The 18747-nt window shown below is 40.4% G+C and overlaps 2 protein-coding genes across 2 annotated transcripts; one reads left to right on the forward strand and one right to left on the reverse strand.

Annotated features, from left to right (window-relative positions):
* Window positions 1-10675: 10675 nt before the first annotated feature.
* Window positions 10676-12548, forward strand: LOC148743324 (scavenger receptor cysteine-rich domain-containing protein DMBT1-like). The gene is made up of 2 exons (XM_088725982.1): window positions 10676-11012; window positions 11429-12548. The coding sequence occupies exons 1-2, from the start codon at window positions 10769-10771 to the stop codon at window positions 12052-12054; spliced, it is 870 nt and encodes a 289-aa protein (XP_088582108.1). The 5' UTR covers window positions 10676-10768; the 3' UTR covers window positions 12055-12548.
* A 633-nt stretch (window positions 12549-13181) lies between these two features.
* Window positions 13182-18513, reverse strand: LOC148743325 (uncharacterized). The gene is made up of 6 exons (XM_088750764.1): window positions 18468-18513; window positions 17985-18058; window positions 17040-17186; window positions 15562-16512; window positions 14876-15025; window positions 13182-14261 (listed from the first exon to the last, which is right to left on the reverse strand). Exons 1-6 carry the CDS (start codon window positions 18511-18513, stop codon window positions 14025-14027), a joined length of 1605 nt encoding a protein of 534 aa, XP_088606890.1. The 3' UTR covers window positions 13182-14024.
* Window positions 18514-18747: the final 234 nt, after the last annotated feature.

The raw sequence follows: 18747 nt of genomic DNA on the forward strand, positions 1-18747 counted from the left end.
GTTCCACCCTTCGTTTGCCTTACGTGAAGATGAGATGTTCGGGTCACGAAAGTAATGATTATTGATCTCACAGACGTACTTACAATAGCTACGGGATTACGTCACAATGACGTTTGTTGGATCGGGAACGTCGTAAACTTTCCAATATTATTGTGTCATTTGGCAGCGATGACCAAACTAATCTACAATTTCTATGCCTGATAAACGCCTGTCTTTTTTGTCATCGAAGATTTTCATATTTTCCTTATATTTTGTGCGTGAAAGTTTCTGGCATCTTGCAGAAACAATATGGTTGGGTTTCAGGTGGCGTCACAAGCTTTGCTGAAGTTAGTGTCCGCCATGTTGGTGTCCCTCGGGTGTCAAATTTATGAATAATTAGTCGATTTCTATAGTGAAGCCCTCTGTCTTATCGCCGTATTATTTCGCCAACTACATGAATATCCAGGAAGAAAAAAGCGATAAAAGTATCTGGCATTCATCTTAAGGTATCCCAGTGCTCTCTGAGTATGCCGAAAGCTTAGAGAGTTGGAAGGAAAGATGTTTGCAAAAGATCTCGGTCATTGGGGTTGACCCTGCAAGCATACCAGCCGAGAAGTTCAGTCCAAAATGCTTGCCTCCTGTGGAAGCGTCGGACTTGCTGAGTTACCTCGTTCTTGAGACCAGCTTCTACACCAACAAGCAGTTCAAGGCGTTCAAGAGTCTAGAGGCGTTTAATCAAATGGTGTCGGGATTTTTGGAACCTCAGTTGTAGGCAAAGTAATCGCCGGCAAGTATGCCGTGAGAGCACGAGTTTGACATTCACAGCATATGAATGATCCTTTCGTGAACATTTGGGTCATTTCCGAAAACGATGGGACTATTTTGTCAGCCCACTGCTTGGGATGCAAAGCGGGACTGGCTGAGTCATGCTCACATATCGCGAGTGTTTTATTTATGTTAGAGGCAACTACTAGAATTCATGGCAAGGTCGCTGGGTGTCACAAAAACTCAGACACCGAAAACTCAGGTCCCTCGAAGCGTTCTCCAAGCTTCCAAAGTGCTCCATAATTCGATAGTGCATAGCATAAAGCATGAACCAATTTTTTTCTAATATAACCGGTGGAATAATGCAACAAATCCGACGCGAAAGACGAACAACAATATCAAGAGTGATTCTTCAGTGAGGCGAATCGTGATGGCGCTGATGCCGAGTCTTCTTTCGCGTTGTTTTTCTCTTTCTGCCTCATTTAAGAACTCTAGCCCAAGGGTCGCAAAATTGTCTTCGTTTTGGGACTGGTGGGCCGAGTCTCTGTTTGTATCCATCATTATCGCGAAATATTTAAGAATTTTAACAGAGCGACAACAAGGATCTGTGCGACGAAGTACAAAAAGGTAAACAAACGTCCCTTTCGGCTCGTCAAAATCACGCCAATTTTAATACTTTGGTGTTGGAGCGAGCGCATTTGATCCCGTTAACTGTGAATGAAAAGTTCAAAATTAACGGGAAAAATGGAGGAAATCTAAGCTAAATGAAGTCTTGTGTCACTCTAAAATGTTTTAATACTCAACCATCGGACGATTTTGCGAAACGTGCAACTTGCGGCCTTGCTTTTGCTGCTTCAGTTGGATGAAGACCCAAAAGGTCAAAATACACGAGGGATTACCAGGAGTGATCATGAGTCGAGTTTATCTCTTGAATTTTCGAGGAGTCTGAGTTTTCGGGGTGTGAGTTTTCGTGACACCCCAAGCTTACTTGCACTCAGGTAAAATGCTCATGGATTTTGCCGACATAGGTCAATGAAGTGCCGTATGCGAGGGCTAAAGACATCGATTTCTCATCGGCTAAGAAGCTCAAAGAAAAGCTCGACCAAAAAATCGAGGATCTACAACAGCCGCAAGCCTCGAACAATACAACAACTTCTAGTTCCTCCTGTTCTTCCCCTTGATTTGTGATGATCTTAGGTATAGCGCATTAGATCATATATATAATGAATTTTGCGCTATAGAAATAATAAAATTATTAAATTATTATACGAAAAAATCCTTAGTCTTTATGCTTTCCACTTTTGCTCGAACAGCCAACAATAATGCATAAAACCATCCCTTCTTTCTCACATGAACTCTTCGTTAGATACGGTTTGTTTACGCTCGAGGGACACCAAGATGGCGGATAGTAACCGTTGCTAAGGTATTGGTCACGTGGGTGAAACCCAAGGATTGACTTTTACATATCAACCGGATTAGCGTTTATTTTTAAAGCATACTCAGCATTCCTCGATCGCAGAGTTCTTTTTCGTGTTCAAATCCACTAGTTTATTTTAGGAAGAAATGATGGGTGTGAAACCTGAGAAATATTTAACGCGTTCATGGCCAAACTTTGGCTTTACACGAATGAAATCAAGATAGGAAAAAAAAACAAACAAACAAAAAAAAAAAACAAGAAAATTAGAGAACACAAGTGCCGGTTATTTAGTCTTTGATTATATTCAAGTGGTTTAAAGTGACTTGACTGATTTATTTGATTTACCTCCTTGCGGTCTCAATTACTTTTCAAACAGTTGTGATAATCTCTTTATTACAAAGCTACAGCCTCTTAGAAAGACCTCAGCTCGATTTTAGCTTTATCTACCTGTATGTCAGAAGCGTTCCATTAACCGAACTTTTTATCTTTGAATTAGAAGCAGCATTTCAAGATTCATCTTTCTGCGAAGTCGAAAAAAAAGATCTGTCTATGCGGTGAACGCCACCTTAAATTTTAAAACTGATAGATTTTGGGGGACTCGGTGCCCTGATGTGTTTGCGCTGGACCCAGCCTCCTTAACTCAGGATTCGAGCCCCGGTCAAAGTCTTATTACTCTCCCGGTGTCTCTTCCGGTTATTTACTCTCCCGGTGTCTCTTCCGGCCCAAGAAGTTATGATTAAATTGCAAACTTTTTGGAAAACTTGACGCCATAAACTGAAATCTTTCCCATGGGGAGTTGGGAAGACGCCAAGTGGCTTGTCGCTAAGGAAACTAAGATGAACCAAGGAAAGGGAGGTGTTTTGGCTTGTGATAATAATACAACAGTTGACGTGTATGACATGACAAGCAGTCTAATGCGAGCAGTCTAATGACGTCACCTAACCACACTCCTCTTGTAAGTCGATCATTGTTCCAGATAATTCTGGAATTTCCCAGATATTTTTCATATAACAAACCGCATGAAAATGATCTACTGCCAAGAGCAAGATAATCAAGTGATTATCTCGTGTTATTGCGAACCATGTATTGACAGGAGGCATTTGCCAGATTTCTCTTGATTTGAGATACTTTCTTAACCTTTTGAGCGCGGTATTTTTGATATCAGCTTCGTAATAAAAATAAACAGCCCTCACCAATTCGCAAATAATCACATTCGCTTTCATGACCATGTAGCATTTCGTTTGCACATTCTTTGAACAACTTTGCATGAGTGAACTTTCTTTAAGGATCGAATTTAAGATTGGAGCCTCTACTCAGCTTTTCTCAAGCATCATTACTTTTTTATGTCTTCCGAATCAATTGCAACAGCAGAGAGGTTGGCATTGATTTTAATTTTTCTCTCCCTTGCTGTGATTTCAGCTACTGTTCATCGATGTCTTTGTTTTTTAATTTGGCCTCCCATGGTCCTAAATACGAAATTCGTCGCAGGACATCCGCAGACCACAAACCATCGTGTGATTTCTGAGGGACATTGTGGAGTTGTACTTCGGAGGTGTAGAAGGGTTTGTAGCGTCTTTTGACCGTAATTTTCATATCTTAAATTTCGTCTAGACAGCATCGAGCGATTTTACTCAACACTAAGCAATACATGAGTCTTCGGCGCTGGCTAGATCAGGGGAAACGAACCATGGCGAGATGCATCAAAGCTATTTCCCTCGGACTACACGTACACGGATTCCGCGAGAAACTCTTATCTCTTGGTAATGCAAACTGACAAAAATACGCAGCTCTCAGTTGGCTCGTCAACTCAGTTTGTAGAGTACTGCACCGGTATCGCAGAGGTCATGGGTTCAACTCCTGTGCACGCCTTAATTTTTTTCAGGCTTCATTTTCACCACTGCCTAAGTAGTGTTCGCTACTACGAAGATCGCTCTGATCTGCAAAATTAATTGTAATGCCAAGCATTAAAACGTATGTCGTGAAAAAGGGAGAAGGTACAACATTCTATCTTCAGCATTTAGAAAGAGTTGACGACATGAATTCTTTGAAACCATGTTTAAAAGATTCAAGCTTCTGCGGAGGAAAATATATGAACTCCTTGATAAACTTGCCAACCTAAGTCGCATTTGCTCCTCTTCATTGTAGCTTAAACTACTTCAGCTCTTTCAAAGGGCCGGACCGCCATGACAAAAAATATTGATTGCGTAATATCTGGAAGATTTCTCATGTCTCGAGTAGTTGTCACAAATAGAACGAGAAGTGATTTCTAACAGTTTAAATTTATATTACTAGTGCTGGTCGAATCACATTCTCGGAGTCTCCAAGCCACCACAGAGTTAACCTGTACAGCAGAAAAGCAGATTGCCTGAAAATTTCAAACGAGTCTCATCCAAGAATTTCCACTCTGAATTCCATCTTAAGATTGAAAAAGAATTTGTGAACGATTGGGGACAAATTCATCATTATGAGCTCGTTTTCCTTCACTGAGCAACTGTTCATAACCACAGCTGTAAGGTTGCCTGTTAATAAATGTCAGCAGTTCAAGAAGAGATCCTCACTTCGATTTCACTTTATCTTTGTGTTTTCTAAAAATAACTGCTTTTGTGGAGCTATCCTCAGTAAAAGATTAATATTTGACAGTGACGAGAGATTTAGATGGAAAGAGTGCATGTCTTTGGGGTAATACAAATCTGTATTCTTTGAGACTAAAAACTGGCTTTGATTTTGCGTTTTTCATTTTACGTATTCCAACTAGTCTGACTATCCCATCCGTTGATGTAATTCAAGGTCAGATACTTTAATTATAATATAATTGTAATTTTTTTTTTATGGTATGTTCTGCACCAAATAAGGACATGATTTTTGTTCAAAGGTATATAAAGAAACTTGAAATATAGCCTCGTCGAAGATGCTTCTTATAGCTTGTAACGATTTCTATGTGCTCCTTAATTTCTCAAACCGAAAAGGACCTCCACTCAAATAAGCTTGAAAGCTGTCATTCAAGCATTTTAGCCTTAAAGCAACCTTTCATTCCTACCTGTGGCAGTGTTCATTTACAAATGGTTATGTTCACTTCAAGTTATAAGAGCGATCATGTTTTTTTAAGAACAATGGCGTGCTTCTCTTGAGTTGGCTCTGCGTATGCTTGCCAAGCGTGCAAGGTAATTTTCTGTGTGCAATTTCTTTACTTTTGCGATGTATTCCAATGCGGTCTTTAATTGCTTTTCTCGATCGCTACGTGTTCCGGGAGATCTCCAATGTTCTTTCCTCTTAGAAAACAAATGCCACTCCCGCTTATTTGTCAAATAGAATTTTTATCTTTTGGGGCCATGATTAGGGATGATAAAGCCATGGCTGATTTAATTTTGTAAATCAACTTATTTTTATAGAAGGAAGAACAAATACGTTCGTCTCAGTGGAATGCTTGTGATTCCACCTTTCATTTCTTTCGATAAGCCCCAATCTCAATCAGAGTAACAAATTCCTACCGGGTTTATTGGTAGAATATCACGTCTCACTACCTCGAGCTCTATTAAAATATTCAAAATTCTGCTTTCAAGCTTAGAATTGACAAAGATGTATGATAAGGTGACCAAGGGACTGATCATGGCTCTGATGGTTGGGGCACATTGGGAAGAACTCGAGCATAAAGCTCTGTATGGAAGAAGAGGAAATACTTGCCTGAAAACTCGTTTCCACAACTGTGAACCGAGCTTTTACTTTATCAAAACGTCTGAAATATTTTTACATCTCAAATTATCGACAAAGTTTACTTTTCTTTCTCTGGTAAATTCCGCAAGGTCGTGGGACTGATCTATGCAATTTGATCAGCTCACGCGAAATTGGCTTTGGCTAGCAGACTTTTTGCACTTGCTAGACCAGGGATATTTACCTTCAATGGAACGAGATATTCAGTGGAGTGAAGTTATGAGTAAATTTAAGTTTGCAAAAGAATGATGCATCCCTAACCAAGTAAATTTTATTTATACTTATAGTTTGCGCCCGAAAGTTGCGTTTCATGCTTCGTTATCCGTTCTAGTACCATACAAGATGTTCGATTTTTAATCCAATTCAGCTATGACACTTTTTTTAGATGATATTTTCCGCTTTTCTGTCCTCGATAGAAAAAACGCTCTAAGTCAGCGCTTTTCTATCGAGACAATTTGACCACTACTAACCCAGACCAAATGAAATCTGAATCTTTTGATTAAGGAATACGCCGTACATCCACGGAATACATCAACCTTTTGTGCAAATTAGATTTTTGTCATAGGGAAAATTTCGACATTAATCATTCACCGACAAGTTGATTGACTATACTCCACTCTGCTTCAAACTTTGAGATGACAGTTCAAATCGAAGGACCAGATTACCTTATTTCGATTAACGCATAGAACTCAGTACTCATTTTGTCGATCCTTACTCAGCAGATCACTGCTAATCGGCTACTTGAGGGGTTTTGAGGATGCATTATTCTTAAAAAAAAAAAAGTTCTTCACTTTTTTCGTCTATTTACTTACGGCAACGGAAAACTGTAACCACCTATTTAGCATTTTGTCAAACAAGTGTGGCAATTTGATGAGGGTACGCCTAAAAGCCATAAACAGTCTTGCACGTCGTTCACCTTTCGACATCAAACACTGCTCGAGTCTCATTTGTCGGTACGTAATGAAGGGTTAGCTATTTTCCATAACCTTTTATGGTCGTCAGCTTAATAGCTGTTATCACATATCGGCGTGTCGGCGACATCTTTCAAGTTTTTTGTTCGAAAAATTCCAGGCCACCTACGTGCGCTCAGTCTCGTCGCACAAAGATATCAAGGGAGCCCAAACACATCATTTCGGACGACCTTTGCTATTGGGTTGGCACGGGTTGTTCTCTTCTTTTCTTCCTGGCTTTCTTTCGAGTCCTACTGTTTTTACTCTCCTTTGGACCTACCTGCAATGTGACTTTATGAGTTTGACCATTTTTAAGGGTCTCCCAGGGGTAGCCTGCGAACAGGCTCCCGGTTTGGAGGGCGCGTAGCAGGGGAAGGTGAAGGGGAGCCTCCCCTTCCCCTTCCCCTGCTTCGCGCCCTCCAAGCCGGGAGCATGTTCGTAGGTTATCCCAGGGGGGGTCCTTGTTCCCTTGTTCCCGTCCAAAATTGTCCTATGTTTCCATGTTCCCACACTGTTTCCTTACTTGTTCCCCGTGTAATAAATTTGCTTGCCACTTATCACCGCCCTCAATTCCCTCCCGAAAAAAAGAAAGACACCAAAAACAAAACTTATAATAGAATAGAATAATTGTATGAGAATGAGATGAACATGGTTATGCGCATTCGATCATATCTTTTATTGCATGTTAGACTACGCAATACAAGAAATAAACATTGTTATTAATATTATAATTATAGTTAATGAATAATCACAAATAAAGAGCTTATTCAAGCGTTGGATATATTCAAATACGAGCCAGATTTGGGAAACCTACCTATTAACTCCCGCTCCTTCGTCATCAGTTTGGTAATCGCTGCATTCCACTGTTCTTGGGAATCAATCTCAAATACTCTACCTTTTGGACAGTTCGTTGTGACTTGAAACTCTTTCACACTCTTTCAACCGCCTCCCGGTTAGCTCAATGGATAGAGAACTGGATTGTAGTGCGGGAGGTCGAGGGTTCGAGCCCCGGCCGGACAAACACTCAAGGTCTTAAAATAATTGAGAAGAATTTGCTACCTTTCTATAACATCAAGAAATGGTTAGATATTCTAGTCTTCTCGGACAGGGATGAATAAATGGAGGTCCCGTCTCCTGCAGGGTTGGGGCAGGAGACGTTAATTTCCCACACACGAGATTACTGTGTGATGGATGTCCTCCCCTGGGGTGGGATGGGTGGGTTAGGACAGCAGGTCCACATCAGCTATTACAGCTGCCAATTAATCAACCTGCTAAAACAAATAAATGAACTTGAAAAAAAAAAAAAAAAAAAGAAAAGAAAAAAACACTGATCTTCACTCTGAATCTCGCTATGCTTAGCTGGCTACACCGATCGGCGATTCGAAATCCCTCTCTAACTCGAACAATAAAATCAAATAATGTCTTGTCACTTTCGCCCCCTATTCCTATTTCAGAGGACTAACGCATATGCTGGTTTTTCATCGCCATTTCTATAAATCGCAGCAGTGACAGGCAGCACAACACGATCGGCAAATCTCTCCGCCATCTTGGCAATCTGTGACAACAGATTCCCGCCAACTTCTCGCACCCAGACTCCCAGCTGATTGCTTTGTCTTTGTTTGATTTCTAGTGTACGTAAAGTAAGACGAAACCAATGACAGTAGTGCATAAAATCTCAGAAATAACGGTCTTTATTTCTTATATCACAATATTTTCTCCTCTGATTTGTACAGTTTTGGATGAAGCAATTTTCTTGACTAGATCTTACCTCGCGCGACCTTTTTGTTTGATAGGAAGTAACCAAGTCTTACTTTCGAGTTTGTATCAAAGATGACGCAGGGATGATGGTCAGAGGGAAAATATAAATGTGGACTATTTAGCTGTAGGAGGTAAGTTATGCAATGAACCATTTCTGTGTTTTCTTCTCGTTCTTTATTTTTCAATATAGCCTTCTTAAATAACGGTGTATCGTGCTTGCTTTTTCTAGACCTCGATCCCTCTATGAATGCAAGCTGCAGGTACCACAGTCATTGCGTTGCCTTGAGTCCTAGGCAGTTCATATGCCGCTGTAAAAGCAGCTGCCCATCATTCGAAGAACAAATCTGTGCCTCCAACGGCCGTACTTTCAGAAACCTCTGCTTACTGAAGAAAGAAGTTTGTAGAACAAAAGGAAACTATTCTTATTATCACCCAGGAAGTTGCACAGGTATCAGAAGTATGATCATAATTAGTAAACAGTGAGGGTTGAAAACAGGGGGGGGGCGGGAGAGCAGACATTGACCTTAATTTTGTCGCTCTTTTAACAAGAAAGGTAACAAGTGAGTCGTAATCGAGAGCGTCACTAAACAGATACATGTAAATATGGAGACTGTTGTTTTATGAAACTAATTTTAACAAATTCAGTTTTTTCGGGGCGTCAACTTCATGGAACTTTCCACCGAGTCAGTACTCCGATTGAAGATGGACAAACAACAACCACTGTGCGCGTAGCATTTATTTCTTTGTATATATTTTTCTCGGTATATTAGCATCTCTATTGCTAGAGCATCTCTATTGCCAAATTATTTCGTTACTCCCACCGACGCAGCCCCAAACAGTTTCTTTCGAAACTATCAGCCTTTATTCATTTGTATTTTGATTGCTGCGACTACTAACTTTTGTCTTAGCATTTTTCAATCCACAGCATCTAAATCCCACAGGGATCAATGAACGCTTTTCATTCCACTAATTTATTCATGTTTTTCTCGTTGCCATGCACCCACCAATAACGTAGCTCCATTTTCTGCCTTTAAAAGCACACACAACCCACAATTCCTCTACTCGCTCCGACGAAGGGCTAACGCTCGAAACGTAAGCTTTTGTAATCATTACGGTGGCCAATTTACCATTTCAACTTTGTTGATATATCCAAATTATTTCGTTACTCCCGCCGACGCAGCCCCAAACAGTTTCTTTCGAAACTATCAGCCTTTATTCTATTGCTGGAGGCCTGACAAGCCTCATTTTCATCCGAGTTTAAATAAAGTCATCATCATCATCATCATCAATTTTTACTGAAAATAGCTATCGACCAATGAGCGTGAGAGAATTTCTGCAGTTCTTTATATTAGAACACTACGAAGCGACCAGAAAATACTCTGAGGTATTCCTTCCTCACTTCCTCTGAGGTATTCCTTCCTCACTTCAAGGCGTAGAGCTAAACCTACCATTTCTCAAAGACGTTAGTTTTCATTTTACCATGACTAACTGGCTTCTGACACTCTTATAATCCTTTTCGCGTTGACTGAATTATTCGCTAAAATTTCTCAAAATGAGCTGGTATAGCATCGAACTAAGGTCAGCCTAAATTTCTCGGCCATTAACGTTTTACTTTGAATTTTTCTTTTGCCTGTTTTTTGTATTTCATGGTATGTTGGTTTGGGTTTGTAGTAACGTATTACATCTAGACACGAGAATGCTCTGTCTCGAATTCTCGGCCCTTTTTTTCTCTTTCTCATGCTATGCTCCTGAGTGGGAGGGCTGAACGCTGAACTTGGCTCGTTTTTCATCACATTGAGTCAAATATTTCTTGTCCGGCCCCAACTAACTGAGTACATTAGCATTTTATTATTTGACCGCTGCTTTTGCCTTTGTTACACTTTCTCCCTTGCGAGGCCTTACGCTGGACTGCGTAACTTTTTCCGGCCCTTCTCGCGCCATCACCTAAGGCCCCCATATCCCGCCCACACAGGGATCTTTATTATGATACTTTTCAGTAATAGCTCTTGCAAGGCCGTATATGGTCCATGATAAGACTTTTTTCTGCCTCGTTTGGCTCTAACTTAATTACGTTTCTCTATTTCCGACATCTCCACGCCTGACAGCAACAAGCTCTTGCGTGTTGTCTACCTCAAAAGGTACATCTGGTCACATCAGAATAACTCAAGCTGGCTCGCAATATAACAATAATATGGATTGCAGATGGAATTTTTCCTCCAATGCAGTTATAGAACTTGTCTTCTCCAGTTTTCGCACTGAATCGTCTGCCGATTTCGTGTCTGTGTACGATGGTGGATCGGTGTCTTCGCCTCTGATAAGAAAAATGAGTGGATCTTCTCTCCCGCCACCTATTACAAGTTCTTCTAATAATCTCTACGTAAAGTTTTCGTCTGATGGCTCAAATACGTACGACGGTTTTCAAGCAGCATATGGAGGTAAAGCTATCAAAAGGTGGCTCAAGATGTTTTGATTTTTCAAAAACTAGCCGGAGTGAGACGACTTCCTCTCAGAAACACCCTTAGTTTTTAGCCTTATGTGTTCGAAATTCGATAGACAAGTTCTGTGAATGCTATTTCTATAGGGATTTTTTTCTGCAAAGTTTGGCAAAAGAGTTAGTCGCACTAGTCACTATTTAGAATCATTTGATTTTTTTTTATAACGTAGAGCTTAATTTTCCTACATCTTACTCTATCTTGCAAAAATACGATTCTATGGTATTGCAGTTTCGTATGTTATGTTATGTTATATTATGTATGTACATGCAAATGATTTACTAACAGAGGAGAGAGGAATGTCAGTTACCTCAAGTTATTTATCAACTTGCTATTTATTCTCTCAATTCTGTTATCAGTTCTTACTGATGGATCCCTACGTATCAATGGTAACACAGCTACTGGAAGGGTTGAGGTCTACTATGATGGCCAGTGGGGTACGATTTGTGACGATGCGTGGGATATCAACGATGCTAACGTAGTATGCAGGCAGCTTGGCTACACACGAGCTAATCGAGCTTACAGTGGCGCCACCCACGGCCAAGGTACTGGTCCGATTTGGATGGACGACCTGGCATGCTCAGGCAGTGAGTCTCATGTATATGACTGTAGACATCGTGGATGGGGAAACCATGATTGTACACACAGTAGGGACGCCAGTGTGGAGTGTTTCTTGCCAGTCCGTTTGGTGAATGGTGGCGCTAGCTATGGCCGCGTGGAGGTCTATCACAATGGGCAGTGGGGCACAGTCTGTGATGATTATTGGGATATGAATGATGCTAATGTGGTTTGCCGTCAGCTTGGGTTTCCCAGCGCATCATCGGCTCCTCATAACGCGCGATACGGTCAGGGACCTGATCCCATCTGTATGGATAACGTAAATTGTCAAGGAGGAGAAGCTTCTCTATTGAACTGTGCACATAATGGCTGGGGAAACGAAGACTGTAACCATTCTGAGGATGCCAGCGTAATATGTAACACTTAGAAAACTCCGAAAACATCTTGCTTTTTACTAGCTATAATTGCTGAAACTAGTTACATTATTGTAGTGTGTAAAAGAGAAATATCACTTCGGAATGAGTGAAACTTAAATTTAGAGTTAAAAATCAAAAGCTCTCTACAAGTAGGAAGAGATCACATTTACTTTGAGTCACTCATACTTTGCCTTCTAGGTTTCAGAACCTAATTTCTTTGGTAAATATGAAGTTAGAAACAAATAAAATGTTACGTATCTAAATATTAGCAGAGGTTCTGCCGAAGGCAAAACATCGTCATGTTGATTAACAATCTAGTACGGTTTGTTAATAGAAACCTCATTAAGTGGGCTTTCATTTCGCGTTTTCAATTTTACAAATTTTGTAAACAACTTCAAGTTTTCGAATGAACAAATTCAGGTAAATGAAGAAAAAAAATTTGTACAATGTTCTTAGTTAGAATGTGTCTTTTTTCATGATAAATAAAATACTAGAGATCACAAAGTATCACAAAGCTCTTTTTGAATAGATAACAACTTTCTTTCATCCTTCAATTATTCTTAACGGTCTCCCTACTGCGTATGAAATTTGTACTCGATTTCCTTCTTGCTTGTCCGTGTATTAGTGTTATGGCAGAAGTTACAGTATTTGTCTGGTTTCACATGTTTTCAGCCTTTCTGTGTTCTCTCGACACTTTTCGCCCCTCAGTCCCGTCCTATGTTGAGTGCGTCCGCTAAGTCTCTCTAATCTCATGATAAAAGAATAAGTAACACTGGTGTGACTACATAAATCTTTTTCCAATTTGAAGGCGTAGTATGAATTGTTTTTGGATTTGAGTTTATAGGCGTAAATTAAAAAACTTTTTGGCTGGGATGTCTTTTAGGCCTTCAATGGCCGTCGTGACGTGATGTGAAAGGTCAATACAAGTGAAATTTGGAAAGCTCTTAAGAAGCCTTAGAAACACGACACCTTTCCTCTAAGATTGTGAATCACCGTAACATGATGTCCTTAAGAAAAGGCATTATCTTTGACAACCGTATATTGCTTTACGTTTAACAACTTCTCACCGAAAAGGAGGTGGTTAGTGGTGGATATTTACCGAGCCGCGAAAACAGTCAGATAATAGAGCACAAAAAGATGATTTTAAGGTAATTATTCCTGCAACCATTACAATATTTTTGGGCAAAAATCCCGCGCGCGTTGCTCGGAAGTGAATACCAAAGGGAATTCGAAGTTTGAGTTGCTAATCAAAGCGTGCCTTCGATGCTATCCTTTGTTTGAGTATATATTACATTTATTTATAGGTATTAAACACTTACAGCGAGTAATGTAGTAACAGCTATGTTGGAGCGAATCACATCAATCCCTTCTATGCGACCTCGCCTTACCAAGAGGATATCACTTGGTGTGAACAAAACTATGACGTCCCCAGTCATTACCCTCTTCTGTTCAGCTACTTTTTGTTAATTTCAGTGACTTTCAAGCTCTAAAGAAAGGTTTTTACTTCCGGATAACGCGGTTTACTTTTCCCTATCACCTCTGACTAGTTACAACTTTTTACCTAGCAGATAATTATGCTGTTTTGAAACTTATTATTCAAGAGTATTTAGGTTTTATGTTTTTATGCGATAAACCCGTTCTTGTTTCTGCTGTGGAGGAACTTCGAACTTTTCCTAATAAGCTAACGCTATCGAGAGTAGCTAGTGTCGCAAAATAAAAACCAAAGTAATCACCACGTGCACGTCAAATCAAAATAGGGAAGCTATCGAAAAGCAAATTGGGAAAATCTTGATACCCGTGAGGGTAAAAAATGGCGGTGACTAGATTGCGATGTTCTTCAGAATTTTCTGCTGGGGTGGAAGGGGGATTGGGCAATAAGATAAAATTAATGCAAAGCAGGTTTACCATCAAAACTTGATCAAAAACTACTTCATTGTTTCAAGGTCACTATGGTAATTATAGTTTTATGTTTCTATTATTATCACGAGGGTGAAAATGTAAGAAAATAGGCAGTCATGCCAGCCAGGAAAATAGCAGTAGACGGGTAAATCACATGACCGGTGTTCGGTTTAGTTCCAGTCTTCGCTTCCATCGCTTCCATGGCTTCCTTTATCACGTTATGTTTGCCACTTAGTATCCCGGTTACTGTGTGTTTTGACAGGTCGATGTTTGCATCAGTTCCACTTAAAGCCCACACAATTGTTACTTGGGTATCATTCTGATAATGATAGCAATACAAAGACTTGATGAATGAAGGAACGAAGGCAAAGAGGGAATAAGGGAACGAGGGAACAGCAAAATGAGGGAACAAGGGAACAAAGGAACAAGGGAACGAAGGCACGATGGAACGAGGTGACGAGGGAAAGAGGGAACGAGGGAATAGGGGAACGAGGAAACGAGAAAGCAGGGAAACGAAGAAATGTATTGGATGAGTGAATGAGTAAGTGAGGAATGAATGAATATGAATGATTGAATGAATGAAGAAGTAAACGACTTTGAATCATTGTGGATAAGTGCATTGATGAAGGATAAATGAATGTATGAATGAATTAATAGAAGTATGATTGGACGGATGGGAAACAAATTGAAAGCCTGTTACTTGTTCTTTACATTTAAAGAAAACTGATAACCAACCATATTGGCCTGTTATATATCATGAAAAACTCCTCTATTCATAGTACACAGTTTTCAATTTCTCACACAGATTTATTTCTTGAAATTTTGGCACGGCCTCAATATGCAAAGCCATTGGTTACCAGCTTTCTTTCCTCGAATAAAGCCAAATTTTGTGATTGATTTTTAGAGCCTGCAGTGTCTGGCTAAAAATCTTACCTGGAACTGCACATCATCAGCGGTTTCTCCTGTTACAGCATCCCTGGAGAACTCCACCATGGTTGTACCGTCCTTTTCACTCACCTTTGTGAGGAGGAGGCTTTGCTTTGGGTTTCTGGTTGGTTTTGATAAGGACGTGCTCCAGTAATTCTGTTAGCAAACGAAGGCAAATGCTATTGATTTTAAATTGCATATTTATAGAGTTTGTTAAAGGTTGGCGGGCCCTACCTAGTATTTACTCTAAAATAAAAGTTCATCTATGTTATTTTCACTCTTTCGTCTGTCTCTCTTACATTTGCAATGCGTTTGTGAGTCATTCACGGAATGGGTAACTCACAGAGTCAATTTATCAGCTAATAGTCAGTAAGTCAGTCAGTCAGCCATTCAGTGAGTCAGCAACTCAGTCAGTTTTTATGAAGTCAGTCAGTCATTTAGTAAATTAGTTATCCAATAAGCTAGTCAGTCAGCCAGTCAGTCAATCAGCCAATCAGCCATGCAGTGTGTCCGTTAGCCAGTGTGTCAGTGAATCAGTCAGTGAATCAATGAGCCAGCCAGTCAGTCGGTCGGTCCATCAGTAGGTTGGCTAGTTAGCCATGTTAGTCAGTCAATTAACCAACCAATCAGATTGTCACTCAGTCAGTCAATTAACTCGTTCATTCATCCAGGCTTTCTTCCGTGATACCAACCCGGATATATCCGTCATTGGAGGTAAATCCACCCACTGCGATATCGTAGTTTTTCATGCCTTTTCCATCAGTTGTTGTGGTAAATCCTACAGCACACCAACCGGTTGTTTTACAGGTCATCTTGAACATCAGTTTGCTGTTGCTGTAGGTCCATTCGAGTTTGAATGAGCCATCGGGAGACATGACACTTGCGTATTTTGGAGCAGCCATTGGAGTCGTGGGAGCCACCGATTCTTTTGTCTGTGGAGCCACCGATTCTTTTGTCGTTGGAGCCACCGATTCTTTTGTCGTTGGAGCCACCGATTCTTTTGTCGTTGGAGTCACCGATTCTTTTGTCGTTGGAGCCACCGATTCTTTTGTTGTTGGAGCCACCGATTCTTTTGTCGTTGGAGCCACCGATTCTTTTGTTGTTGGAGCCACCGATTCTTTTGTCGTTGGAGTCACCGATTCTTTTGTCGTTGGAGCCACCGATTCTTTTGTCGGTGGAGCCACCGATTCTTTTGTCGTTGGAGCCACCGATTCTTTTGTCGTTAGAGCCACCGATTCTTTTGTCGTTGGAGCCACCGATTCTTTTGTCGTTGGAGCCACCGATTCTTTTGTCGTTGGAGCCACCGATTCTTTTGTTGTTGGAGCCACCGATTCTTTTGTCGTTGGAGCTACCGATTCTTTTGTCGTTGGAGCCACCGATTCTTTTGTCGTTGGAGTCACCGATTCTTTTGTCGTTGGAGCCAACGATTCTATCGTCATGGCAGCCACCGATTCTTTTGTCGACATCATTGTTGCCGATGGCAGTATGGCTGTTGTTGATGGCAACGGCGGAGGTTCCTTCGCTAAAGAAATCAAGTTAAATCTCCCATCCAATATTTTGGTCTTGTCGTGTTTTGACAAACCATTATTGTTTGCATCACCGCTGACCTTCGAGGCGAATATTACTTTAACTTCAGTGGTGTTCTACAAAAAGCAAAAACAAAAATAAAACAAAAGAAATTTTTCAAGAAGATGATTGATTGAGAAATCTTAGGCTGGGTTTTCCTTTTTCGAAGGGCGTGGGGGACGGGGTGGTAGGTGGGCTGAGAACAGATGCTGGAGGTGAATCGTTCAGTGGGGATCAGTCACACATGTTCCCTAAGAATATACTTCTTCCATATTTTCTGCAGAAAATTCTTTAGACAGGGTGGGTGAGGGGGGTCTAAGACACTCGCCCCCTCCCTCCTGAAAGATTTCCACTCCCCCTCCCCTATCTGAAAGCTTTAAGCCAAATTTTACGCATGACATCCCTGTCAAAGAACAAATGAAAAATTATATCTGTATATTCACACATTCGTTTTCTTCCCCCCTGAAGGATTTCCGCTAAAGGATTTCCGCTGCGAACACCTCGGCTTTCCGGCATGAAAAGATATCATATCGACTTAAAACTAGAAAAGGCGAATTTAGAGCAGTGTTGTCATCTTTATGCTACTAAATCGTATCATTGATACCTTAAATTGGACGTCTTCAGCATCTCCCGTCTCAGCATCCCTGTAAAACTCCACAGTGGTTTTCCCACCAGCTTCAGAGGCTGATATGAGTTTGTAACTTTGTATTCCATCTTTTTTCGGTGGTCCCGGCCCTCGGCTCCAGTAATCCTGTCAAAAGAAAGTCCAACCGCCTCAAATTTACCATAAAGCGTCAAAGTGAAAAACACCACCGTTTATAATTTCAACCTAAATTTTTATATAGAGAACTTGTCGATTGAGTATCCTAGAACCAAATCCACCGTACTCAGGGCAGCCAATCAGAAAAAGTAGGAGCGATGATAACTCAAAATAAACCATATATGGTCAGGTACAAGCGTAAGCGCGGGAAAAAAAACAAGTGAGTGTCCGAGTCATGATCGGTTTTAATTTTGCATCTGATTGGTTGAAAGGGTAGCGGAAGTAATCTACACCAGTCACGTACAGATCATTTCCTAGAAAATTAACCAACAGTGAGTGACGGGGAAACTTATTTGCCTAACAAAGCTTAATTTTAAGATTAGGAATATCGTAAGTCGACTGTAGCCTAGCAACATTCCTCACAACAATTTTATGAGAACAACTGAAGGACGCGGTCACGATAACTCACACCTACGGCGAAATCATTAGACTGAGAGCGTGAAAGACGAGAAGATAATATTTCATCACGAGACTTCGTACTCCATTTCTTCAGGTTTTAATAATAATAATAGTAATAATAATATGTATGATAATAATAATAATAGTAATAATAATAATAATAATAATAATTTACATTTATATAGCGCAGACCTCTAGATGAATATATTCAGTCGCGCTTCACAATATCGTAAGATAAAATTATGGCAAAAGTAACTGAGATATATGAGGCAATACTCTACTTTTAGGTGATCATGACAGAGAACTATATAGTAAGTATGTTAAATGTACAGTGTATATGTGTGTGACACGTCGAGGCATGCAAGCATTCTGCACATTACTGTGGTCAACCAAGTCGAGGGTTTCTGCAGGGTAAATATATGTAGAATGATTATTCGCTTTTTCTTAGTCTGACATTTTATTCGAATGGAATCTATGGATCTATTATCATTGCCTTGGAAGACAGGAAGGAAATACATCTCATACGACAATTTTTTACTGGGTTGTAGTGAAATGACGCAGCTTTCTATGTCTCTAAAAAATGTTAATTTTTTTGGTAAATAATTTGGCGACAATCCATTACTATTGTCAGAAAAGTGACGTCAGTCTTGTAACCTTGCAACGCGAAATTAAGGGTGGTCTTTACGATATTCTGGGTTTGTAAAAGAATAGGCTAATATCGACGCGAGACGAAGGTGTGACGACTAGAATAAAGATAGAATAAAAAACTACGCGAGTGACTAGTGTTGCTGTACTGGGATTTCCAACACTAACTGGCACCTCCGACGGGACTGAGATCGAGACATGGAACTGGAGGCATTACAGAAGGATTTGGACGCAAAACTCAAGCTTTTGGCGTACAAGCAAATAAAGGGAAAGGGCATTGTGGACAAGGCAAACGCGACATCTATTGGGAGACACCGTGACTCGTTGGTGTGTTAAGCAAAAGAAGCGGACGAGATCAAATTAAAGATCGAAGAGAAGAAGATTGCAAAAGGTGGGCAAATGGACGAGGTATGTGCATGGAGCAATGAAATGGATAAAGTTATTGAGG

The sequence above is a fragment of the Stylophora pistillata genome, chromosome 1 (genome assembly GCF_964205215.1).
Source record: "Stylophora pistillata chromosome 1, jaStyPist1.2, whole genome shotgun sequence".
Classification (NCBI taxonomy): Eukaryota; Metazoa; Cnidaria; class Anthozoa; order Scleractinia; family Pocilloporidae; genus Stylophora; species Stylophora pistillata.

Coding starts and splice junctions, on each gene's coding strand:
- LOC148743324 (XM_088725982.1), top strand. CDS start 10,769: ATGGATTGCAGATGGAATTTTTCCTCCAATGCAGTTATAGAACTTGTC. Junction 11,013..11,428: donor TTTTCAAGCAGCATATGGAG/GTAAAGCTATCA, acceptor TTCTGTTATCAG/TTCTTACTGATGGATCCCTA.
- LOC148743325 (XM_088750764.1), bottom strand. CDS start 18,513: ATGCCTCCAGTTCCATGTCTCGATCTCAGTCCCGTCGGAGGTGCCA. Junction 18,059..18,467: donor CAGTCCCGTCGGAGGTGCCA/GTTAGTGTTGGA, acceptor TTTACCCTGCAG/AAACCCTCGACTTGGTTGAC. Junction 15,026..15,561: donor CCAATGACGGATATATCCGG/GTTGGTATCACG, acceptor GTTTGCTAACAG/AATTACTGGAGCACGTCCTT.